Source organism: Oncorhynchus keta, chromosome 14, assembly GCF_023373465.1.
Source record: "Oncorhynchus keta strain PuntledgeMale-10-30-2019 chromosome 14, Oket_V2, whole genome shotgun sequence".
In the NCBI taxonomy this organism is placed as follows: domain Eukaryota; kingdom Metazoa; phylum Chordata; class Actinopteri; order Salmoniformes; family Salmonidae; genus Oncorhynchus; species Oncorhynchus keta.
In genome coordinates this window covers 19,600,000-19,626,979 of record NC_068434.1, presented here as the reverse complement: position 1 = coordinate 19,626,979, position 26,980 = coordinate 19,600,000, and the positions used below count along the sequence as shown (strand labels likewise).

General features: G+C 42.6%; 1 protein-coding gene across 1 annotated transcript in view; it reads right to left on the bottom strand.

The window, feature by feature from the left end:
* Positions 1-1,470: 1,470 nt before the first annotated feature.
* The window catches only part of med27 (mediator complex subunit 27), an 82,116-nt gene continuing 56,606 nt past the window's right edge, over positions 1,471-26,980 (bottom strand). The window contains exons 5-8 of the mRNA XM_035784933.2: positions 12,670-12,777; positions 6,309-6,350; positions 5,068-5,145; positions 1,471-2,719 (exon numbers count right to left, since the gene is read on the bottom strand). Of these exons, the coding sequence (XP_035640826.1) occupies positions 2,585-2,719; positions 5,068-5,145; positions 6,309-6,350; positions 12,670-12,777 (363 nt within the window). The 3' untranslated portion in view covers positions 1,471-2,584. The remainder of the gene's footprint in view (positions 2,720-5,067; positions 5,146-6,308; positions 6,351-12,669; positions 12,778-26,980) is intronic.

Sequence of the window (26,980 nt, the reverse complement as noted above, 5' to 3'; positions counted from 1 at the left end):
GTTCCCTTTATTTTTTTGAGCAGTGTATATATTTTTCATAGGAACATACAGCCATATTTATTTGAACCGTAATACACTGAAGAGGAGTTGAAACCGCGAGAAAAAGTAATTGCGAGACCATCAAGCAGTGGCGACAGCCTAGAGCAGCAGTTACCAATAGTCCAGAGAAGTATTCTTCTGATGTTCAGTCAGACAACCGTTAGATTGCAACACTAGCTAGTGTAAACTATCATATACTGTACCATTTCATGTTTTCATGATTCATTATTAGGAGTGAGTCGGTTTTCCAAACATAAAAGGACATTCACATCCTCAAGTGTACAGTAGCTACCCAGTGTTCCAGAGTCTGGTCTTATGGTAACGTGAAGAGTCCAGACTAAACACTGCCCCTGGAGGCAGGGGTACGATCCCAAGGTCCCCCACTTTATTCTGTATATCAATCAAATTGTATTTATATAGCCCTTCGTACATCAGCTGATATCTCAAAGTGCTGTACAGAAACCCAGCCTAAAACCCCAAACAGCAAGCAATGCAGGTGTAGAAGCACGGTGGCTAGGAAAAACTCCCTAGAAAGGCCAAAACCTAGGAAGAAACCTAGAGAGGAACCAGGCTATCTTCTGGTGGCCAGTCCTCTTCTGGCTCATATCTCATATCGCGTTCCGGTGTATCCCATTAAACAACAAAACAGTGTGGCTTCCCAGGAGGACATAGAGCGGCCATTTTTTCAAACCTCTGATTAAGGCCTGGTGGCTATTTTACACAGCTAAATAAACTGGACGGAAGGGGTGTGTGGAGCTTCTCTGAACGGAACACTGACCGCTTCCAATGGACGGACGGACAAAACAGATGGACAGACACACGGTTCTGTCCTATGGAGGAGACGGCACTAACAGTATGCTGTTACCACCATCATCATTATTCCTTTTATGCTTCATCTGAATAGCTCTTTCTTTGGCTGATTCTACATCGTAACATAAACAAAATCAATCATTCAGAGCTGGAAAGCCAGAAAGCGACATGTACAGAGGTGACAAAGTACAATGTCCGTACTGTACTGGGGAGGTTACGAAACAATGGCCCATTCTACTTTCACTCTTCATGCAATCTCAACCCCTCACAAACTCATAGTTTTTTTCTAAACTGTGCAACAAAGTTTTTAGTTTGGAGAGTGTTGTGTGCTGTCTCTTTGTGACTTAAAATACCCTGATTTCAGTATTTCAGTTTTGCATGTGGTGTAAAACATTTACACTACATTTGACTGTGAACTGTACGCTCTTTGAGAATGTGCCACGGATCCTTGATAACTGCTGTTCACAGTCACAAAGAGCCCCATGAATGATGAAATGCATGCGTAATGTCTAATCTGAAAATTGATGTACAACATTGAAGACTAGAGATATTCAAAATGTGTTGTGAATTGACAAGACCCTTTCCTCCAGAAGACTGAGATAAGATGACAGACGGCTACAATTAAAACAATTCTGTACTTTATTTAGACAATGGTTATAAAAAAATACTATTTTGAAAATGTACAAAAAGGCAGGCATCTAATTCTACAGATGTAGGATCTTCATTTGAGCCAGTTTGGTACAGCAAGAAAATAATCCTGCAGCAACAGGAAACTGAAATTATTATGTGGATTATAATTTATGGACATTTTATGTAGGGGTTGATACATTTTTTTGTAAGGGAAAATCAAGTCAAACTACTAAATGGAAATTACAAACTTTTAAAACCTCAAATAGACTACAAGTTAAAAATTTCCTGCATTGCAGGAAAGTTCTCCTGCAATAGGTTCTCCTGCAATAGGGTGATAAAATTAAGATATTACATCTGTACAAAATTAGCAATTCCCTTCGCTTGCCATCTAAATACATAAGGGTCATGACCTACTTTTTGAAGTTGACTTTTTAACAACCACCTCACAAAAAATACTTTTCCCTCCACATATCCAGCATAGATCAAGAAATATTAAACCCAGCTCTTGTATAAAAGTGACCAATTACAACACAATGCTAAAAAACAGCACAAGATTTGGGGCATGAATATGTTCGCTCAGCCTTTGATGCAAAATAACTTTTTATTTTGTTATTTGGAGAGTTGTGTGGAACAGAAGAAAAGGGTTGCCGCACAACCAGGGGACTGGAGTAGGAGCAATGAACAACTCTCTATGAGGCAAACATTTGGTCAGCTGTGTGAGATTAGGTTAAAGGTAGACTCATTAATATGACATCATCATACACAGCAGGGGAGGGGGGGACTTACAGACCTAAACAACATTCATGTCATGTTAATGATGGAAGAGTCAACGGTGGCAGTCTTGGCATTTTAATTTGGATGTTGACGTCTGTAAACTGGAATTCCCCCTACGTACTGAAGCCCTCTCTTCATCCCAGTCGGCTACCTGATGCCTATTCAACCAGGAAGTGGACTACCGGGCATGATAGTCTATATATCCCGGGGTTGTTGATCTACATGCACAATGTAGACAGAGGTTGAAGAGAAGGTGAAGTCTTGACATGCTCTCGTCTTATCAGATGAGTTGTCAGAGCAGTTTCCAATGGAACCTGTCCCCACCGTTTCCTCATTGCCTGCACGTGTCGTGGAAGGCCTCCAGGGTACGAAAGTCTCTCCAGGTCGGGGGAAGTCCATCTTGCAGAAACTTTCCACAGCGCTGACAAGGGGTCTGGAACAGCTTGATGTAGCTTCTTAGCCAGGTCTGCCGAGGAGAGTAGAAAAGGGACATTCAGGCTGGAGGACAGTTATATATTTGTCAGGAGGATTCACCAATAGACTGATTCTAGTAAAACATGACATTTTTAATCAAAACTCAATGATGGCCACTACAATGAGCATATGTGCTGACAATGGTGAGAGAGACCCAATGTGGGGGCCTGCGGTTGATCCACCTAGGGGGGTGAAATGGAGCCTCTCCTCCTGCTTGGGCTCCACCCGCTTTCTCTCCCAGCCAGTCAGTGGGCTACAGCCAGCCACACCTCCTTCTCAGTCACACACCTGGCAGAACACATTCACCGGCACCATCAATCTAGAGGATTAAAACCCTGCTCCAAGATTCATCACCAGCCAGGGTAATGTTCACCACTGTCACTGGGAAGCGTGAGAAAAGACCCATTACAACAATCTCAGGTCAGCTCTGCAACCAGAAGGCTACATACAGTTATGTGTAAGGAGAGAGAAATGTCTCTGGAATAGCAATTGAGAAACAGGTGCAGAAAAGCCATATTTGTTTGACTGTTTTAGTAGCTATTTAAGACGGGACTTCGGGCCAAAAGTTCCCTTCAACAGGATTGATTGCAGACATACAGTACCTTCAGAAAGTACTCACACCCTTTTACTTTTAGATCAGAGGACAGGACCGCCGAATGCTGAAGCGCGTAAAATAATTGCCTGTCTTCGGTTGCAACACTCACTACCGAGGTCCAAACTACCTCTGGAAGCAACATCAGCACAATAACTTTGTACATTTAGCTTCCTACTTCTAAGAATCTGTACATTTAGTTTCCTATCATGACCATCTATTTTAATCAAACATTTTTTTTCACCTTTTTTCTCCCAATTTCGTGGTACCCAATTGGTAGTTACAGTCTTGTCCCATCGTTGCAACTCCCGTACAGAACTCGGGAGAGGCGAAGGTCGAGAGCCGTGCATCTTCCGAAACACAACCCAACCAAGCCACACTGATTCTTGACACAACGCCCGCTTCACCCGGATGCCAGCCGCACCAATGTGTCGGAGGAAACACTGTACACCTGGCGACCGTGTCAGCCTGCATTACGCCCGGCCCGCCACAGGAGTCCCTAGTGCGCGATGGGACAAGAACATCCCTGCCAGTCAAACCCTCCCCTAATGACGTTGGGCCAATTGTGAGCAGTCCTATGGGTCTCCCGGTTGTGGCCGGCTGCGACAGAGCCTGGAGTCATGCCCATCTTTTCTATCTGAATATTTACATATATTGAGAAATAATCACATACTTAAATGTAATATTGTATTTCACTGTTCTTAGGTCCTACTCTAGCACATCAGTGGTATCCTGCAAGTGTTGAAGTGATCTGTTTTAAACAGATCTGTTTGTAAAGTTTGTGCTAGAAATGAGTAAGTGATTGCCAAATCACTACAAGACAAACATGGAATCAATAAGTAAACAACTAAACCATATAAATACTATTTATAGTGCCTTGAAACGTCTCATTCATTCTAAGATTGTCTTCAAACGTATTGAGACAGTCTATAGATGCACCTTAAAGATGTCTTGACTTTTTAAGATGTCTTAAGACGTTTCAAAACATGGTGATGTCTGGGTATGTAGTGATCATGTCTTTCTGGACAGTGTCAAGCTGTAAATGAGGCCAGGCCAGTAAAGGAGGTGCCCCGCTGTTGGCCCTGAAGCCGAGCCGTTGAGCTGTCCGTTTGAAACCCCTCCCTAAAGGACGGCGGTGCTACCCAGCCCCCACACCCTGGCCGGGTCAGATCAAAATAGTATCTCATTGATTTTCAGCACCGGAGAGGAGCGGCTAATCAATCTCCCTCACTTCAGCACTAAGAGCATGGATCTACAGAGTGGACAGTCGGGCTATTTAAAGACTAAAACATCAAAACACTAATATATAACCCCGCCCTGCACTCCGGGAAGCCAGGAGTAAGAACATCCGATGGTACCTGATACATCACACAATAACAATGACAAGTATTTTCTATGCTTCCTGAGGTACCTCCTCTATTGGACTCTATGTGGTGTCTGGCTACTAGCGTCAGTGAGAGATGGAAGCTTTGTCTGACTCAACCAGTAGTTATTCAGTAATAGCCTGACAATTTTCAACCCCCTCCTCCCCTTATAAAAAATTAGTCTCTGAGCTTTAAATCAAATGAGGTACTGTTACAGTACTGTGTGATAAGATGCCTGGACTGACTAGCAATGGAAGTGCAATCCATCGGCTATGTGTACATGGTGAAGATATGGGACAAAAGACAGTGGATTATCAAGTAGAGGAGCTTAGACAAAGGGTGGGAGAGGGTTATGTAGAGCGTTTGCTTTGTGAATGTGCTCACCATGAAGGACCGTACCACCACGTCGGGCATTTGTGGAAGTTGGTAGTGCAGCAGAGCAGTGGTGGCATGATCCGTAACCTTAAGAGAGAAAACGGGGCTTGAAAAAACCCATGAACATTTGAGAACATTCCAGGTGTCTCTGCTAAACCTGAAACAATAAAATCACATTAAGCCTGCCAGTTAATTTTCAATTCTATATGGTTTTATGAGCAAGCATTACATAACATAATCAATTCAAGCAGTCAAGTAAAACAAGATGTTTTCAAAGAGAGAGTAATTATTACTCAACTTTTAAAATAACTAAAAGAGTTCTGGTAGAATACTGCATGGTTGTCATTGGAGCAATACTAATCATAGCGTATACTGTATCCATCTCTCACTCCTACACATTCACTTGGCAGTGACTGGGTTTTTTATTGTTAATACTTTGATCAAAATCAAATATTCATCCCACATGCAATTATCTGCGGGCCATCTATTACGTAACTAAGTTCTTCTGTCGATGTAGCTAGTATTGTTTTATTCTGTGTCCAGTCAATATGTCCACTGCTATTACATTTTTACCATCTGGCAAACCATGAGGGACACGGCTATTAGCAGCACATGGCAGGCATATAGTACACTAAATGCACAGGGAAAACATATCAAAGCAGAAGGGGTGGCTTTTTCCTCAAAGAAGATGTAAGGATATGACTGGGCGGTTAACAAAGAGGCTTTTGTGACAAGTCAGACCTTGGCAGTGCAGTGACAGATGGGAGGGGAAGCTGAGAGGTGCCATCCTTCCTTTCTCTCGCCTTCCTCACGGTCTGTTTGACTTAGCATTAGGATGAGATCAAGAAATAAACATACTGTGCTTTGAACAGCCAGGGGGCACAAGTGACAATGCTCTATGAAAAACACAATTGGGGGCTCTCTTTCTATTAATGCTGGCTCCATCCCAGTCGTTGGTGTGTGTGGCTCTCTGGCTGCCCATATGCTGCCATGGCGATGACTCCACCTGATGAGATTTGGTGAGGGAGGATGAGAGGGAAGTGAAGACGACTCATAACCCCCATATGCTCGCCAGAAATGAGTTTGAAATTAAATCCGACCGGAAACAGAGTACATTTTGGTATGACAGGGCTTGACAAGTGGGAGAGAACACCCAGCAACAGCTGGCCCAATGGGAGAGAGACAGAGGGTTGCACAGAGGGTTGTGCATTGTATCTCCGTTTGGAGTAAACATAGAGATAGGGTCTCACCTTCTGAAATACCTGATAGTTTGACTTTGACCAGATATCCAGCTGAGGAGAGAAAATGATATTATTCTCATATCTATGTAATCAATCGTACATTTTCAAATCCACACACATCATTTTCTTCAGTTGTATACGATACAAATCACAGCAAGTGTTAATTTTGAGAATTTAGAACAATGAGATTGGAGTACACGTGTCGTCATCATCAAGACTGACTTCCCCAAACTCAACTATGGACTTCGAAGCCAGTTCCACTGCAGTTTTTCAACTTTCCCCTCTAATCAGGGACTGATTTAGACCCGCGACACCAGGTGTGTGCCATTCATTATCAGGTAGAACAGAAAAGTTGTAAACGAGAACTTGTTACCAACTGGCCTACCTGGTTAAATACCTCTGGACTACACCATCAACATTCACTTAAGTCTATAATCTTTGTAATACCATTCATTAACATTGTATTGATAATTTGATCAGGTCTATATTTTAAATTCAAATGGCTCCTCTCTTCTGGATCTCCTGCTGTCCTGTGACTTGCATGGTCCTTCAGTGAACTGGGAGAGAAGGGCAGGAGATTGTGCGAAGGTCATCCAAACAGTTTCAAAGGCGATAACAAATCAAAACACTACCCTGAAACTAATATCAAACAGGCCTGGTGTCAGCATTTATTAGAGAAATCGGATTCAATCCCCCTCTGTCCCTTTACCCACTACCGACACACAGAGACCCTTTGAAGGGAAAATAAGACAGGATCACAAATTACCCAAGAGATGCATTCGATAGTCTTTGAAGCCCTCCTTTGATAGAGCAGTTTTCCTTCTCCTTTTCCCTCTCTCTCTGTATGCTAGAAGGTTCAGCTTGCTGCTCCTGCTGCTTCTTACCGTATGATAATTAGTGGAGAAAACGGCAGAAATAGGGATGTTGGAGCCTGAGGGGCGGGGGTGCGAGACATCCTAAACAAAACCCTGGCTGCTGTTGTGTCTGTCTAACTCATCCTAGGTGGAGCTTTGGGAATGTCTGGACTGCAAAACATTTTCCATGGAGCACATTATCTCTATAAAGTACCCTGGGTAGTTGTGGCAGTTACATATACACTACCGTTCAAAAGTTTGGGGTCACTTAGAAATTTCCTTGTTTTTGAAAGAAAAGCATGTTTTTTGTCTATTAAAATAACACCAAATTGATCAGAAATACAGTGTAGACATTGTTAATGTTGTAAATGACTATTGTAGCTGGAATATCTATGGAATATCTACAGATGCCCATAATCAGCAACCATCACTTCTGCGTTCCAATGGCATGTTGTGTTACCTAATCCAAGTTTATAATTTTAAAAGGCTAATTGATCATTATAAAAGTATTTTGTGATTATGTTACCACAGCTCAAAACTGTCGTACTGATTAAAGAATCAATAAAACTGGCCTTCTTTAGACTAGTTGTGTATCTGGAGCATCAGCATTTGTGGGTTCGATTTTACAGGCTCAAAATGACCAGAAACAAAGGACTTTCTTCCTAAACTCATCAGTCAATTCTTGTTCTGAGAAATGAAGGCTATTCCACGTGAGAAATTGTTAAGAAACTGAAGATCTAGTACATTGCTGTGTACTACTGCTGTGTAAACTGCTCTAACCACAATAGAAAGAGGAGTGGGAGGCCCCGGTGCACAACTGAGCAAGAGGACAAGTACATTAGAGTGTCTAGTTTGAGAAACAGACACCCCACAAGTCCTCAACTGGCAGCTTCATTACATAGTACCCACAAAACCTCAGTCTCAACATCAACAGTGAAGATACGACTCTGGGATGTTGGCAAGAGCTGCAAAGAAAAAGCCATATCTCAGACTGGCCAATAAAAATAAAAGATTAAGATGGGCAAATGCGGGTACTATTTAATGAACCTGCCAGTTGAGGACTAGAAAATATTCATATTCATTAAATCACAAGTGCAACATAGGAAAACACAGCTTAGCCTTTTGTTAATCCACCTGTCGTCTCAGATTTTGCTTTACAGCGAAAGCAATACAAGCGTTTGTGTAAGTTTATCGATTGCGTGACAAAATGATACGTACACCTAGCATCAGGTAACTTGGTCACGAAAATCAGAAAAGCAATCAAATGAATCGATTACCTTTGATGATCTTCGGATGTTTTCACTCACAAGACTCCCAGTTAGACAACAAATGTTCCTTTTGTTCCATAAAGATATCTTTTTATATCCAAATACCTCCGTTAGTTTGGGGCGTTATGCCCAGGAATCCACCGGAAAGAGCGGTCACGACAACACAGACAAAAATTCCAAATTATATCCATACTGGTTCCAATCTGGTTGATATCCCTTTCAAATGGGCCATAGGGATGCATAGGAACACAGGGGTTTCAAAATAAGAGTCACTTCCTGATTGGATTTTTCTCAGGCTTTCGCCTGCAATATCAGTTCTGTTATACTCAGACAATATTTTTACAGTTTTGGAACCTTTAGAGTGTTTTCTATCCTAATCTGTCAATTATATGCATATTCTAGCATCTGGTCCTGAGAAATAGGCTGTTTACTTTGGGAACGTTATTTTTCCAAACATAGAAATAGTGCCCCCTAGCTTCAAGAGGATAACAATGTCTACACTGTATTTCTGATCAATTTAGTGTTATTTTAATGGACAAAAAATGTGCTTTTCTTTCAAAAACAAGGACATTTCTAAGTGACCCTACATTTTTGAACGGTAGTGTATGTGAGAGCTCGATTTGAACACTAAATCCATGCATGTGCTTGTGTGTGCGCACACATACACACACACAGTTGAGTACATCAGACAGCATTGTTCTGGCAGGAGGTTCAGAAGTCTACCATTCATTGGCATAATTAATGGTGATCAAGGTTCTCTGTGGCTTTGATGGCCTCCTAATATTGATGTCAGTTCAAAGAGTCCTCACTCTCTGGCTGAGTGAGGGCGATACACCAACACAGAGCCACATTCAAAATTAATTAGGGATTAATGTTGAATCTGATAGAGTGGAAATCGTAGAGGAAAGCCAATGTCACATATTCTTTACAAGTTTTTCATGTGAGTGTGCAAGAAAGGAAGTGGTCACCTAAATTATTCAGCCGTGCCAACAGAAAACTGACAATGAGGAATGGAGGTCCAGATCCTGGATTGTATCGTCTTACGTTAGCAGCTGGAGACCATCAACCCCCTTGTATAAAAGGCTATATGAGGTCCCTTTGAATACATAGCCCAGAGGGATCCTTCATTGTAGCCAGGACAGTCTCAAGAAGACTGAAGTAGAGGTCTTCACAGGTCCAATAGACCAGAAACTCCGAGATCTGACCCGGGACCAGAGTGGTTCCTAAATTCAGACTTCTGTCTTGGATCTGGGTCGAGTCTGATACACTACATGACGAAAAGTATGTGGACCTCGACAAAGGTACTTCTGTATGGACCTCGCTTTGTGCACGGGGACATGCTGAAACAGGAAAGGGCCTTCCCCAAACTGTTGCCACAAAGTTGGAAGCACAGAATTGTCTAGAATGTCATTGTATGTTGTAGCGTTAAGATTTCCCTTCACTGGGACTAATGGACCTAGCCCGAACCATGAAAAACAGCCCCAACCCCATTTTTCTTCCTCCACCAAACTATAAAGTTCGGGGAAGTAACTTTCTCCTGGCATCTGCCAAACCCAGACCCGTCCGACAGACAGCCAAATGGCGGAGCACAAATCATCACTCAAGAGAAAGCGTTTTCACTGCTATAGAGTCCAACGGCGGCGAGCTTTACACCACTCCAGCCAACGCTTTTTCATCGCGCATTGTGGTCTTAGGCTTGTGGGCAGCTGCTTGGCCATGGAAAACCATTTCATGAAGCTCTTGATGAACAGTTATTGTGCTGACGTTGCTTACAGAGGCAGTTTGGAACTCGGTAGTGAGTGTTGCAACCGAGGACAGACTATTTTTATGCGCTACGAGTTTCAGTGGTCCCGTTCTGTGAGTTTGTGTGGCGTACCACTTCGCAGCTAAGACGTTTTTGCTCCTAGATGTTTCCACTTCACAATAACAGCACTTACAGTTGACCAGAGCAATTCTAGCAGGGCAGACATTTGACAAACTGACTTGTTGGAAAGGTGGCATCCTATGAGGGTGCCACATTGAAAGTCACTGGAGCTCTTCATTTAGGCCATTCTACTGCCAATGTTTGTCCATGGAGATTGCATGGCTGTGTGCTCGATTTTATACACCTGTCAGCAAAGGGGGTGGCTGAAATAGCCGAATCCCCTAATTTGAAGGTGTACCCACATACTTTTGTATATTGGCCACAGGTCTCGGGTATGTGCAATTAAAATTGATTTACTGACTGGACCCGGCCTCATAATTTAATGTGTGAGGTGATGACAATTGTGTGAACTTGCTTTCTATGTCAGCCAATAGCAACTCAATAAAACGTAAAGCTTATGTCCAGCTGAAACTGGTTCTGGCCACTTACCTCACATGTGTCTGCGGCTGTTGATTGCAAAGATGGAGGACATTTTTAATGAAGTAAAACGAAAGCTAGAGGAGAAAGTGTATAGTGAAAATAAACCGACAAGGGGAAAATCTGTGAGTGAACAAAGACGAGAAGGTTGGCGTGGCAAAATGGACTGTATGCAACTCGCTATTCAGGTTTGATGCAATTTTCGAACTTTTATTTATTTATTTTAATTTGGTTTCTCATCATTATTATTATTGACCTATTTAAGAATCTAAGCCAGTTCTTTAAATATGCTCAAAGTGTTTTTGTTTTTGCTGCAACATTTTTGTTGGCTAAATTAAGTTCCATCTGCCTTTTTAATTTAAGATTAAGGGGTAGCCTAGTGGTTAGAGCGGTGGACTAGCAACCGGAAGGTTGCAAGTTCAAACCCCCGAGCTGATATGGTACAAATCTGTCATTCTGCACCTGAACAGGCAGTTAACCCACTGTTCCTAGGCCGTCATTGAAAATAAGAATTTGTTCTTAACTGACTTGCCTAGTTAAATAAAGGTAAAAAAAACATCTACAAAAAAATTATGTGATGGCTTTAGAAGCTTCTGATAGGCTAATTGGCATCATTTGAGTTAATTTGAGGTGTACCTGTGGATGTACTTCAAGGCCTACCTTCAAACTCAGTGCCTCTGCTTGACATCATGGGGAAATCAAAAGAAATCAGACCTCAGAATAAAAATTGTAGACCTCCACAAGTCTGGAAATTGCTCCCAATGATGAACCAAACGCCTGAAGGTACCACGTTCATCTGTGCAAGTATAAACACCATGGGACCACGAAGCCGTCATACCGCTCAGGAAGGAGATGCGTTCTGTCTCCTAGAGATGAACGTACTTTGGTGCGAAAAGTGCAAATCGATCCCAGAACAGCAGCAAAGGACCTTGTGAAGATGCTGGAGGAAACCGGTACAAAAGTATCTATACCCACAGTAAAAACGAGTCCTATACCAACATAACCTGAAAGGCCGCTTGGCAAGAAAGAAGCCACTGCTCCAAAACCGCCATAAAAAAGCCAGACTACAGACCTCCCGGGTGGCGCAGTGGTCTAAGGCACTGCATCGTCGTCCGGGGTGGGGAGGGTTTGGCCGACAGGGATATCCTTGTTTCATTGCGCACTAGCGACTCCTGTGTCGGGCTAGGCGCAGTGCACGCTGACCAGGTCGCCAGGTGTACGATGTTTCCTCCGACAAATTGGTGCAGCTGGCTTCCGGGTTGGATGTGCATTGTGTCAAGAAGCAGTGCGGCTTAATTTGGCCAATATCGCTTGTTTATTGATGGCGCTAGCAGGTTTCTCTCTCTCTTTTTCTACTCTCGGAAGTGAATGGGTCTCTCTAATCCGAACCGGCACAGGTCTGTCCTCGAGTACATTCAGAATTGGTCTCTCTTAAAAAAGTTTTTTTTCATGGCTTTTAATTTTTTGATTTTACATATATATATATATTTTTTTAACATTTGAGCTATTTATCAGACACTCTTATTCAGAGTGACTTAAAGGAGCATTTAGGGTTGCGTGCCCTTGCTCAAGGGCACATCGACATGTTTTTTACCTAGTTGGCTCCGGGATGCATATTGGGTCATGTGGGAAAGCCACGGATCCATTTCAGAATGGATCAACATTTTTGGGACCCGTGAAGACCTTTCGACTGAAGTCTCCTGGGATGTGAACAGATAATATGCCTAGTATGAAGTCTCTTGACCTGAGTGTAAAAGTAATACTTTTTGTAATGTAATACCTTATGTGAAGTAATACCGTATGCATATTTTTTCAATGGAGAGAGGGTCGCACCTCACCATCTCATGCAGTACAACCCAATCCAGCTGTTTGGGCACTAACCTCCCTTTTAACCCTGAACACAATACCTTGCCATCCTCGGAATACACATTCTCGCTGAATCCTCTCACGATGGTCCGGTCTATGAACAAGCTTCTCATCACCACGATGGCTTTCAGCACCTTCCCCAACGTCACCTAAAGGAAGAGACAGCAGAGATGAAAAGACAACGACAAATGAAGCCTTGTTCAATCATCTCCTAACCAACTGCCATGTCAAAGAAATGTGCATAGACTTCTCTCCCCTTCTCTCTCCCCTTGAGGCGAAGGTTAACCTACAGTGCTCTCCACTGGATGGCCCAATAGGCTTATTATACTTTCCAGTGAATTAACCTTGGAAAAGAGCAGACACCTCTTTTCATCTGATACACACTTGACATACATAATTACGGAGTTGCAAAGTGTGCCCTGTTAGATATTGACCTTGATCTTTCAAGGCTGAGTAAAGCTTACAAAGGGCTTTGACTATCTCTGTGTAAGAGCAGGGGATAAGAAAGAAACAGCCGAAATTGACCTCTTTAGGTACCAGAGAGAGAGGGAGGGAGAGAGAGGGAAAGAGGGAGAAAGAGGGAGAGCGAGAAAGAGAGGAGGGAGAGAAAGGATTAGAGGGGGAGCATGCTAAGAGGGAGAAAAAACCTTGCTTCATTTGTCAAAGCTGTTCCAACAGCAGCAGCGTCCCTAAAACAAAACAGCGGTGCTTATCGGCTGCTCTACCCAGTCTGAATTATTCCTCCAAGTCAGCGCTCCGGCTCAGCTGGTGAATGGGAGCGAAGACGATCCCAGACTGACAGGGAGAGCACAATATTTGGGAGGGCTTTCAGGACTCCACTCAAACATTAGAAAGGGGGAGTGACTGAGAAAACCTTTGTTTAAACAAGCCAGTTGGATTCAATGGCATACTTAGCAAAACAACTTTGCATGAACTGAGCAACAGTTCATTCAAAGTTGTTTCAAAAGAAAAGAAAGATGTTTCAAAAGATGTTGCATGTTACAAAATATACTAAGTAGGCCTACACATTTTGAAATTCATTCTTCAATAAATTAAAGACCTAAATAATCAGAGGCAGTCTTTTTTATGAATGTTACCAGCCATTTACCTCAACATTAGGCTGGCTATATCTACAAAAAAAAATATTTTCATTAATATAGTATAGTGTTCACAACTAAATTGTCTTCATCAGGCTTCCCCAAGCTGAAAAGATTGTGTTGACATTGTTTGAGTCTGTGAAAGCCTTATGGTAGGCTTACATGGTAACATGTTAATTACACAGTAATAAGCTAACCAATTAAAGAATTAAACCGTTTCACGGGTACAATTTAGTGCCATATACAGTAGTTACCAATTGTGTTGAACTCTAACATATCAATTTGTTGCCAGATAATTTCCTGTTAATATCATACAAACATTGTGGAAGCAGTACCGTAAAACGAAGTGCCCCCGAGACATCTGCAATGGTCATTTCAGAAGGCTCATTAAATCGTTTCTTATTAAATATTCGACCAGTTGGATGTTTTTCTAGCTCTAAATACAATGGAAACTGATCAGTGTTTCAGTTCAGTGGATTAGTAAACTCTAAGCTATGAGAGAAAATGGTCATCTTACTGTGCTCGGTATTTGAATTTCTGCAGTGAGGAAAACAATTCAAAAGCATTTGACTTGATGGATTGTTCTGCACACCAAAAGAAAAAAAACAAAAGGATACGTATTAAGTCCGGTGACAGAGAATCTAACAACCCTCCATGCATAAATGAATAAATCCATTAATGGAGAAAATATCACCATTGAAAATAATTTGTTTCTCCACAGAAGACGGCCGAAGAGGTTTCTGTAAAAGGCTGGTCACTTCCACAGCTCTTATAACCAGCTAATTAGAGAGGTGATCAGCAAACAAATTTCAAGGAGCGCCTGAACCCATCGAGTGCACTTACAGTGTAGAAAGGAGAGAAACGTACTCCTGTTAAGTGTTAGCACAGATTAGTAAAAGACAGTGATGGTTCCAAAACAGTTCAAGGCTAACTAGGTAAATGCAGTATTTATGCAGTATGATGAGAGGAGGAAAGTCTTGCTGCATGGCCAGTCAAAGTAGGATAAACTGTAGATCAACCCAGAACCACTACTCAGAGAAGTACACACAGGTCTCTCAAAAAGTCCTTCAGAGAGATGACAAACCAAAATACATTTTGAAACAATTGAATACTGCAGACCTGGAAGGCCCCTTTAAGTTCAATGTAGGAGCGTGGACTAGAAAATCCTCTGACGTGATTAAACATGTCTAGAAAACGCAGGAGCATCCATTCATATTTCATGAGGGTTCCCTCAGCAACACACATTTTCCAGTCTTTAGCGGTTGGGCTGTGTCAGGGCGGCTCTAAGGCTGTCAAACTCTCCGGCGGCCTGCTCGCTACTTGCCAAGACAGGTGCTCAAAGGGAGAATACATTACTGACAACAGGCCTTTTATAAAGACAGGGCCCTGGCTCTCTGCTCTGCTTTACCCTGGCCAGGCCCAGGACATGAGGCTCAAGTACACATTGACCGAATGACTGAGTACTGACTTCTCCCATGTCTGACAAACAGTCACCAACCTCCCTTCAGCTACAGCAAATCCAAATCAATCCTCCATTTTAAGAGCCTTTCTGTAGTTTTAGTAGCCTTTTCAGTATTTATAAATTATTCTGCAAGAAAGTTTGTAATGGACAACAAATCAATCATCATTACATGAACAATTCACACCGAATCAAAGTTGTCAGAAGTTTATGTACAAGTCAATATGGAGTCTAGAAAAACATTTATTTGTAAACAGCTAAAATTACAGTTGACTAGAGGATGAAGAACCTGGCATGCTCCTACACCTGCATTGCTTGCGGTTTGGGGTTTTAGGCTGGGTTTCTGTACAGCACTTTGAGATATCAGCTGATGTAAGAAGGGCTTTATAAATACATTTGATTTGATATACAGTGCATTCAAAAAGTATTCAGACTCCTTTCCCTTCTCCACATTTTGTTATGTTAAAGCATTATTCTAAAATGGATTAAATTACTTTTTCCCCCCTCATCTATCTACACACAATAACCAATAATGACAAAACAAAAACAGGTTTAGACATTTTTGCAAATATATTTAAAATAAATAACAGAAATACCTTATTTACATACAGTACCAGTCAAAAGTTTGGACACCTACTCATTCCAGGTTTTTTTCTTCTCTTTTTTCTACAATAGTGAAGACATCAAAACTATGAAATAACACATACATCTGGTAGTAAACAGAAAAGTGTTAAACAATTTCAAGAACTATAAAACTTTCTTCAAGTGCAGTTGCAAAAACCATCAAGCGCTATGGTGAAAATGGCTCTCATGAGGACCGCCACAAGAAAGGAAAACCCAGAGTTGCCTCTGCTGCAGACGATAATGTTATTAGCTGCAGACGATAATGTTATTAGAGTTAACTGCACTTCAGATAGCAGCCCAAATAAAATGTTTCAAAGAGTTCAAGTAACAGACACGTCAGACCTTCATGGTCTGTTAGCTGCAAAGAAACCACTACTAAAGGACACCAATAATAATAAGAGACTTGCTTGGGCCAAGAAACAAAAGCAATGGATATTATAATGGTGGAAATCTGTCCATTGATCTCCAATCCAAAATCAAATCTAGAATCAGCTTTCTATTTCGCAACAAAGCCTCCTTCACTCATGCCGCCAAACTTACCCTAGTAAAACTGACTATCCTACCGTTCCTCGAATTCGGCGATGTCATCTACAAAATAGCTTCCAATACTCTACTCAGCAAATTGGATGTAGTCTATCAAAGTGGCATCCGTTTTGTTACCAAAGTGCCTTATACCACCCACCACTGCGACCTGTATGCTCTAGTCGGCTGGCCCTCGCTACATATTCGTTGCCAGACCCACTGGCTCCAGGTCATCTATGTCTATTCTAGGTAATGCTCCACCTTATCTCAGCTCACTGGTCACGATAACAACACCCACACGTAGCATGCGCTCCAGCAGGTACGTATATCTCACTGGTCTTCCCCAAAACCAACACCTCCTTTGGCCGCCTTTCCTTCCAGTTCTCTGCTGCCAGTGACTGGAATGAATTGCAAAAATCGCTGAAGCTGGAGACTTACATTTCCCTAACTAACTTTAAACATCAGCTATCTGAGCAGCTAACCGATCGCTGCAGCTTTACATAGTCCATCTGTAAATAGCCCACCCAATCAACCTACCTCATCCCCATACTGTTTTTATTTACTTTTCTGCTCTTTTGCACACCAGTATCACTACTTACACACCATCATCTGCTCATCTATCACTCCAGTGTTAATCTGCTAAATTGTAATTACTTTGCTACTATGGCCTATTTATTGCCTAACCTCATGTCATTTGCATACACTGTATATAGACTTTCCCCCCCCTATTGTGTCATTGACTGTACGCTTGTTTATCCCATGTGTATCTCTGTGTTGTTTGTGTCGCACTGCTTTGCTTTATCTTGGCCAGGTCGCAGTTGTAAATGAGAACTTGTTCTCAACTAGCCTACCTGGTTAAATAAAGGTGAAAATAATAATAATAAAATGATGGCGGCAGCATCATGCTGTGGGAATGTTTTTCAGAGGCAGGGACTGGGAGACTAGTCAGGATCACGGGCAAAGCACAGTGAGATCCTTGATGAAAACCTGCTCCAGAGCGCTCAGGACCTCGGACTGTGGCAAAGGTTCACCTTCCAACATGAGAACGACCCTAAGCACACAGCCAAGACAACGCAGGAGTGGCTTCGGGACAAGTCTCTGAATGTCCTTGAGTGGCCCAGCCAGAGCCCGCACTTTACCCTGATCGAAATTCCCTGCATTTAAACCAACACCAAGACTCGAGGCTGTAATCACTGCCAAGCGTGCTTCAACAAAGTATTGAGTAAAGGGTCTGAATACTTAAGCAAATGTGATATTTTTTATTTTTTATACATTTGCTAAATTAAAAAAACATTTTATTTGCTTTGTCATTATGGGGTATTGTGTGTAGATTGGTGAGGGGAAAAATATTAAATCCATTTTAGAATAAGGCTGTAACATAACAAAATGTGGAAAAAGTCAAGCTGTCTGAATACTTTCTGAGTGCACTGGAGACTGTAACGGTACTGTAAACAATTGGATTCCTCTCGGTTTTCTTTTCCCAGGTGGATTGACATCAACTATATTTAAATAAAGTACTAGGCTAAGTACTAGGCTACTTCCGTTATATAATATATTAAAGTAATAAAGTAATCTTTCATTTGAGACCTGCAGATTTCTCCAGTCTCAAAGGAATATAACGGTATCAACAGAACATGTGGTTTGGAATGTAGACCCGGGCTCTACTTTAGACAATTTGTCATTCCTAAAAGCCTCAGTTGATACATTTGTGGGAGCAGATTGTGAATCACCTTGTTATAGTCCATGATGCCTTCTCTTTGTGGAGGTCCAAACAGAGTGAGTTTGTGGAGCTCCAAAGTACTACATAACCTACACGAACGAGGCGCTAAAATACAATCATCAGCTAATGGCTCCGTCTATCCCAAAAAATGGGACAGACGAAAGCCTAGTAGCGTGCTCACACACAGGTGCACGTACGCTTACATGAGGAATTGATCTGAGTCTCCTTCCTGAACAAATTTTGACAGATTATGTTGGACATATTCCCAACTACAATAAGCACAAGCATAGAGTCTAAGACTTCTCTCTACACTCAGGTACTCTCTACTTAATATTTTCTGAATGTTTCAAAATGTGTTTGAAATGACTGACACACTACTATTACATATTATACAAATGAGACTAGCAGACTCCCTACCTAGGCAGCTATACTTCCTACGTTTACAAAGTGCTCTCCTGACGCCCAGACTAAAAGTATGACTCAGTGGGCAGAACAGAGCTCCACTTTGGTCCCCAATGAGCTGGCCTAGTGTGGTTAATTAGGAAAAGGAAAAGTGCATTTCTGTCCGTGGCTGCAGCATAGGCTCACAGATGGTGGGCCGTTTTATTTAGCGAGAGAGTGGGCAGCAGATCGCATACTGTAGAGAGCAGTTGGAGACACGATTTAAAAAAGTAACAGTTTCCAAGCAACAAGTGGGTATGGATGTGACTGACGTCCTCCATGGTCCCGAGAGGAAAAAAATAAATCTGACAAGTTGAGATGGAGAACAGAACAAGATAGTGAGAGAAAGAGGGAAGTCAGCCTCGCAATAAAATGCTCTGCCATTTTCACATCCTATTCACAGCAAACATGTCAAAGACATGTAGAGGCTCATAATTTAACATCCCAAACTATTAGCCCACTGATATGTCCCCAAAAGGAATGAAGTCAAGTTTGAGTTTGTGTGGCTCTGGGCAACAAATGGTAGAAAATACAACAATAACCTTTCCTCTTGACAGTTAATCATTTGGTCTGAAGAAAAAATTTGTCTCCCAGTGTCTGTTGGAAAGCAGACTGAATCAGGTTTCCCTTTAAGATTGTGCATGTGCTTAGCTCTATTCCGTTTCTTTTCATCCTAAAAAAACTCCCTAGTCCTTGCTGATGATAAGCATTCCCAAAACATGATGCAGCCACCACCATTCTTGAAAATATGAAGTGGTACTCAGTGATGTGTTGTGTTGGTTTTGCCCAAATCATAATTGTTTGTATTCAAAGTAGCCGCAGTTTTACTTTGGTGTCTTATTTCAAACAATATGCATGTTTTGGAACATCATTCAAAAACTACTCGCACCCAAAAGCATGAAAAGGAATTACCCAAGGAGGCCGCAATGGAAAAAATATATATAATGAATTGAATCCATGCTCAAAATATTTAAAAAAGTGAAAATGCAAGGTGCTAAACAAAATGAAATAGGAACGGAGCACACGTTTTGGCCTTATGCCTGCGACAGTGCTGTACAAATAAATGTTTCGCCTACTTGAGTACTTCATATCTATTGCTTATGATATTATATAGCCCAGACTGTTGTCTCTTTCCAGTTGTGTGTGACATTTGAATGGTCAATTTTTTATATTCTTCTATATATCCCTTGTTAATATGCATTGACTTCCGATTCGCCAGTCTCTAATCAACTATCTGCCTGCCCCTGTTACGCACAGCAGGTGTGTCTTAAGTACTTGTGTTGTTAATCTGTTTCTACAGCACAGATGAAGACATAAGGCCGAAACGTATGCTCTGTTCCCTTTTCATTTTATTCAGCACCTTGCACTTTCACTTTATGTATTCTTTCGAGCATGGATTTAATTAATTACATTATTTTTTACATCATCTCGGACTCCTTGGGATATTTGGACATAAATGATGGAACAAATCAGTAATTTATTGGGATTGGGATTCCTGGAAGTGCCTTCTGATGAAGATCCTCAAAGGTTAGGGGATTGTTATGGTGTTGTTTCTAACTGTGTTGATTCCAAAATGGCGGCTGTTCCTCTGGCTGTTTTGGGCTCTGAGCGCCGTTCTCAGATTATGCTTTTTCCGTAAAGTTTTTTTGAAATCTGACACAGCAGTTGCATTAAGGAGAAGTCTATCTTTAATTCTGTGAATAACACTAGTATCTTTTATCAATATTTATTATTAGTATTTCTGCAATAAATAAATATATAAATATGCACATTAACGAACAAAACATACATCTATTGTGTAACATGATGTCCTATGAGTGTCATCTGATGAAGATCATCAAAGGTTTGTGATTAATTTGAGCTATATTTCTGCTTTTTGACTCCTATCTTTGACTGGAATTTTTTTCCGACTTGAAGGTGATCTAACATAATCATATGTTGTGCTTTAGCTGTAAAGCATTTTTGAAATCGGACACGATGGGTAGATTAACATGATGTTTATCTTTCATTTGCTGTATTGGACTTGTTAATGTGTGAAAGTTACATATTCCACAAAAATATATAGCTCACTGGCACAGGAAACTGAGGGCCCAGAATATTTTATACAACGTTGTAAGTTTGCTAGCACAAGCTTCACACCAGACCAAGTTAATACAATGTTTCAAGTTCCTTGCAGATTGGCCACGCATAGTCAATGTGATGAATAAGGATATTTTAAAATCAGGATATTTTATACTTGCGGGCTGTAATGTTTTTATTTGTTGGCTTTATGTAGGCTGTTGTTAAATATTGGCAATGGCAACAGAAGTTAACTTTTAGATTTTTATAATTTCCATCACGAAAAAAGACTGCAGTAAGAGTGCAGTATAATTGCATTATAACTACAGTTAAAGTGCAGCATAACTGCAGTATGCTGCAAATACTGCGCCTAAAATAACTGGCAGGCAGGTCAGTAGAAATGGTACGATAACTTGGCACACCAAATGGAAAACATTGCCAACTGATGGTGTAGCCCATTACCCGTACCTTCTGGAGCTTAACGGCAGAATCTGGGAAGGCCAGCAGCAGCAAGCAAGGGGAAGAGGGTAGGGAACAGGATTTTTTCTTCTGGTTAGGCTATATTGATCTCTGGCTCCCCCTCTTTAGTAATTTGTGTCTTCATTTGTCGTCGCAGTGTTTAAAGCATCAAACAAGCGCAGTAGCCTACATGTAGTTGACTGTATTGTAAAATGTCGACCAATCGATTGGGCGATGGAACAGACAACTGTCTGTCGACTAACATTTGTTGATGTTGTCGGGGACAGCCATATTGTGTGTAGGCGAGTGTCAGAAAATCTACATTTAAACAATTTCTAATTCAGGCTGTAACACAACAAAATGTGGAAAAGGTACTTTCTGAAGGTACTGTAACTAAGATGTTCGGTGTAATAATTCTCAAGTGAAAAAATGTCCATGAAAACGAGTCGTCTATCGTTGAATGACAACACTATTGTAGAATCCCTACTGTTGACCAATTACTGACGAAGGGGCATAGTCTTGCCTCTAGAACAGCCAAAAAAATCCCTTGCCTAAGACCAAACCGAGCAAAAATGTCAAAATGTCATCATAATATATGCATGAAATGTTTCGAACAGTTTCGGATGGGAAGCCTGTGGACGCCTGTAGACTGCCACTGGAGGGGAGTACACGCTCTGCGCCTTTCCTCTGACCTCAATCAACCGCCCCAATTAGCGCTGCATTCCCTCTCGCTGCTGACGCTGTTTACAAACACAGAACGTGAGAGTGAGAAAGAGAGCGCGAGAGACAGGGAGAGAGGGTGGATGAATGAGCGAGAGAGAGAAAAGGGGGTGAGAGAGAGAAAATGGGGGCGAGAGAGAAAGAAAATGGGGGCGAGATAAAGGGAAAACGAAAGAAAGGGAGGATGGGGAGAGAGGAGAGAAAGCGAGAAAGGGAGAGAGCGAGTAACAGCACAAGCAGGGCCTTTCATTTTCTATTACAGGTTACCAGACGAAACCCATGGTGGCCTAGTAGACTTTGTTCCTCTATGCTATTGATTTCCCTTAGCAGAACACACGCTTGCCAGTTGTCAGTCATGTTCTACACTAAATTCCTTCAAGGACACACCACCCCAAAAGGCAAGATCTTCAGTTTTGTAAATTGTTAATTCGTACATTCTGGGCTTTTCGAAAGCTAACCTCTCTTTAAAAATCTTCTGACAATGAAGTACATTATATTCTGATGGGGTGACGCAAAAATGATTGTCCATCCCTTAAAACCCACTTTAAGAGATGGACAAATTATTAACTTTAACAGTGGCCAAACACACACACACACACACACAGTGATTGTTACAAAACTAACAGTCCATTAACAAATCCATGTGCAAGAAACCGACATTTGGGTTGTTTGTATTTAAATGACTGTGTTCTTTCGAGCTCTGCTGTGACAGTGACGGTGGTGGTGAGGTAATGAGGCCTGGGTGGACAGGGCTGGGAGTAGAACTGTATCTGGCTGGGCTGCTAGCCTGCCAACTGGGCCATCTGTGAGCCAGTGAACCCCTGTTGGTGGGGATGGAGCATGATTTATGTATACATTAGATGACTGACAGGGGGCGCTGTTTTAAAGCAACCGCGACTCCATCTTGGCACTTCCACAAAATTGTACAACAAATTATGGAAGCTTTTGAAATGCATTTATGTCTAGAATTGTTTTTGCGATGATCATTAGAGACAATTCATCCTTTTAAATTATCTTGCGCTAAACATTAAAAAGAATACATACAAAATTGTTCCTTAAAGTATACTTTTTAAAATCTTCTAATGTTACTGTCCCCACTACAACAAAAACCTCTTGCATTTTGTGCTTTAATAATTTCATTGAATTCCATTCATTCCTATGGAGGACTGTTCCTACTGAGGAATGCCAATATGGCTGACCGGTGGCAGCATATTGGCTATCCAGGGTTTACAGGGGGGCAAAAAAGGATTTAGTCAGCCACCAATTGTGCAAGTTCTGCCACTTAAAAAGATGAGGCCTCTACTTTTCATCATAGGTACACTTCAACTATGACAGACAAAATGAGAAAAGAAAATCCAGAAAATCACATTGTAGTATTTTTAATGAATTTATTTGCAAATTATGGTGGAAAATAAGTATTTGGTCAATAACAAAAGTTTCTCAATACTTTGTTAAATACCCTTTGTTGGCAATGACAGAGGTGAAGACTTACAGAAAACGTTTGACAAGGTTTTCACACACAGTTGCTGGTATTTTGGCCCATTCCTCCATGCAGACCTCCTCTAGAGCAGTGATGTTTTGGGGCTGTTGCTGGGCAACACGGACTTTCAACTCCCGCCAAAGATTTTCTATGGGGTTGCGATCTGGAGACTGGCTAGGCCACTCCAGGACCTTGAAATGCTTCTTACGAAGCCACTCCTTTGTTGCCCGGGCAGTGTGTTTGGGATCATTGTCATGCTGAAAGACCCAGTCATGTTTCATCTTCAATGCCCTTGCTGGTGGAAGGAGGTTTTCACTCAAAATCTCACGATACATGGCCCCATTCATTCTTTCCTTTACACGGATCAGTCGTCCTGGTCCCTTTGCAGAAAAACAGCCCCAAAGCATGATGTTTCCACCCCCATGCTTCACAGTAGGTATGGTGTTCTTTGGATGCAACTCAGCATTGAGTTTTTACCAAAAAGTTATATTTTAGTTTCATCTGACTATATGACATTCTCCCAATCTTCTTCTGGATCATGCAAATGCTCTCTAGCAAACTTCAGACAGGCCTGGACATGTACTGGCTTAAGCAGGGGGACATGTCTGGCACTGCAGGATTTGAGTCCCTGGTGGCGTAGTGTGTTACTGATGGTAGGCTTTGTTACTTTGGTCCCAGCTCTCTGCAGGTCATTCACTAGGTCCCCCCGTGTGGTTCTGGGATTTTTGCTCACCGTTCTTGTGATCATTTTGACCCCACGGGGTGAGATCTTGCGTGGAGCCCCAGATCGAGGGAGATTATCAGTGGTCTTGTATGTCTTCCATTTCCTAATAATTGCTCCCACAGTTGATTTCTTCAAACCAAGCTGCTTACCCATTTTACTTTCTTCTCCAACACTTTGTTTTTGTCACGCCTTGGTCATAGTATTTTGTGTTTTCGTTATATATTTGGTCAGGCCAGGGTGTGACATGGGTTTAAATGTTGTGTTTCGTATTGGGGTTTTGTAGGTATTGGGATTGCGGCTGAGTAGGGGTGTAGCATAGGTTTGGCTGCCTGAGGCGGTTCTCAATCAGAGTCAGGTGATTCTCGTTGTCTCTGATAGGGAACCATATTTAGGTAGCCGGAGTTTCACTGTGTATTTCGTGGGTGATTGTTCCTGTCTCTGTGTTAGTATTCACCAGATAGGCTGTAATAGGTTTCTCGTTCCGTTTGTTGTTTTGTATTTCTAAGTTATTTCATGTATCGCGATCATTCATTAAAGAACATGAGTAACACCCACGCTGCATTTTGGTCCGACTCTCTTTCGACAAACGAACGCCGTTACAGAATCACCCACCACACACGGACCGAGTGGCGTGGTAACAGGCAACGACAGCAGGAGCAGCGAAAGGAGGATGAATTATTAGGAGAATGGACATGGGAAGACGTTTTGGATGGCAAAGGTTGTTACACTTGGGAGGAGATACTGGCCGGAAGAGATCGCCTCCCATGGGAACAGGTGGAGGCACTTAGGAGAGCAGAGGCAGCAGGAGATAGGAGCCGACGATACGAGGGAACACGGTTGGCAAGGAAGCCCGAAAAGCAGCCCCAAAAATGTATTGGGGGGGGGGGGGCTCAGGGGGCTTACAGGGAGTATGGCTATGCCAGGTAGGAGACCTGCGCAAACTCCCTGTGCTTACCGGGGGGCTAGAGAGACCGGGCAGGCACCGTGTTATGCTATGGAGCGCACAGTGTTTCCAGTGCGGGTGCATAGCCCGGTGCGGTTCATACCAGCTCTTCGTATTGGCCGGGCTTTTACATTACATTTACAGGCTAGAGTGGGCATCGAGCCAGGTAAGGTTGGGCAGGCTCGGTGCTCAAGAGCTCCAGTGCGCCTGCACGGTCCGGTCTATCCAGAGCCACCTCCACACACCAGTCCTCCGGTAGCAGCTCCCCTCACCAGGCTTCCTGTGCGTGTCCTCGATCCAGTACTACCAGTTCCAGCACCACGCACCAGGCCTTCAGTGCGCCTCGCCTGTTCAGCACAGCCAGAGCCTTCCTTCCCTCCTGCGCTGTCGGAGTCTCCCGCCTGTTCAGCGCTTCCAGAGCCTTCCTCCTCCACAGCGCTGCCGGAGCCTCCTGCCTGTTCGGAGCAGCCTGAGCTGCCAGTCTGCATGGAGCAGCCAGAGCTGCCAGTCTGCATGGAGCAGCCAGAGCTGCCAGTCTGCATAGAGCAGCCAGAGCTGCCAGTCTGCATAGAGCAGCCAGAGCTGCCAGTCTGCATGGAGCAGCCAGAGCTGCCAGTCTGCATGGAGCAGCCAGAGCTGCCAGTCTGCATGGAGCAGCCAGAGCTGCCAGCCTGCATGGAGCAGCCAGAGCTGTCAGCCTGCATGGAGCAGCCAGAGCTGTCAGTCTGCATGAAGCAGCCTGAGCTGTCAATCTGCATGGAGCAGACAGAGCTGCCAGTCTACATGGAGCAGCCAGAGCTGTCAGTCTGCACAAAGCAGCCAGTCTGCATGGAGCAGCCAGAGCAGCTAGATCCGCCAGTCAGCCATGATCTTCCAGATCTGCCAGTCAACCAGACTCTTCCAGATCTGCCAGTCAACCAGAATCTTCCAGATCCGCCAGCCAGCCAGAATCTACCGGAGCCAACTACCTGCCTGAGCTTCAACTCAGTACTGGGCTTCCCCTCAGTCCCGGGCTTCCCCTCAGTCCCGAGCTGCCCCTCAGTCACGAGCTGCCCCTCAGTCACGAGCTGCCCCTCAGTCACGAGTTGCCCCTCAGTTCAGTGGGGTTCTGGGTGAGGACTATTAGTCCATGGTCGGCGGCGAGGGTGGATTATCCCAGGACGCGAAGGGGAGGAACTATGACATTAATGGAGTGGGGTCCACGTCCCGAGCCGCCACCATGGACAGGTTGAATACTTATTGACATTTCGGCTTGTCATTTTTTCTTAATTTCTGAAGGCACTGTAACTAATGCAAGAAAAAAAAGAACTACACCTCATAAGGAAAACAGCGCGGACTGTGAAGACACGCTAACACACGCACTCTACACACACTTACATTGTAATATTGTTATATCACTGTATTATGGATTTTGTATTGTAGATATGTTGTGGTAGAGTAGTGTGTTATAATGTGTTGTATTGTAGATATGTTGTGGTAGAGTAGTGTGTTATAATGTGTTGTATTGTAGAGATGCTGTGGTTGAGTAGTGTGTAATAATGTGTTGTATTGTAGATATGTTGTGGTAGAGTAGTGTGTTATAATGTGTTGTATTGTAGATATGTTGTGGTAGAGTAGTGTGTTATAATGTGTTGTATTGTAGAGATGCTGTGGTTGAGTAGTGTGTAATAATGTGTTGTATTGTAGATATGTTGTGGTAGAGTAGTGTGTATTAATGTGTTGTGTGATGTACTGTTTCATTTTGTATGCAATTGCATTAATCTTGTTTGGACCCCAGGAAGAGTAGCCTTGGCAACAGCTAATGGGGATCTGTAATAAAATACTAAAATACTTAAAGGGAAGGCCAAAGTGCTGAGTGCTGACGACCTGGCGGTCATGATTAAAATAGCAAGACTGACCAGAGTGCTATTTCTCTCATCACTAAGTCAGAGGCACTGACTTTGTAGGGTCCTTTTTGTGATAAGAGACGGTAAAGAACAGTAGCTGTGCCATTCAGCAGTATGTATGCTGCTGTAGAGCAGAGCTCCACTACACATCCCAGGGAACCATGTTAATAATTACAGGTAGTATTAATATTTAACAGCTCAACTCTTCTTTGAATGCTT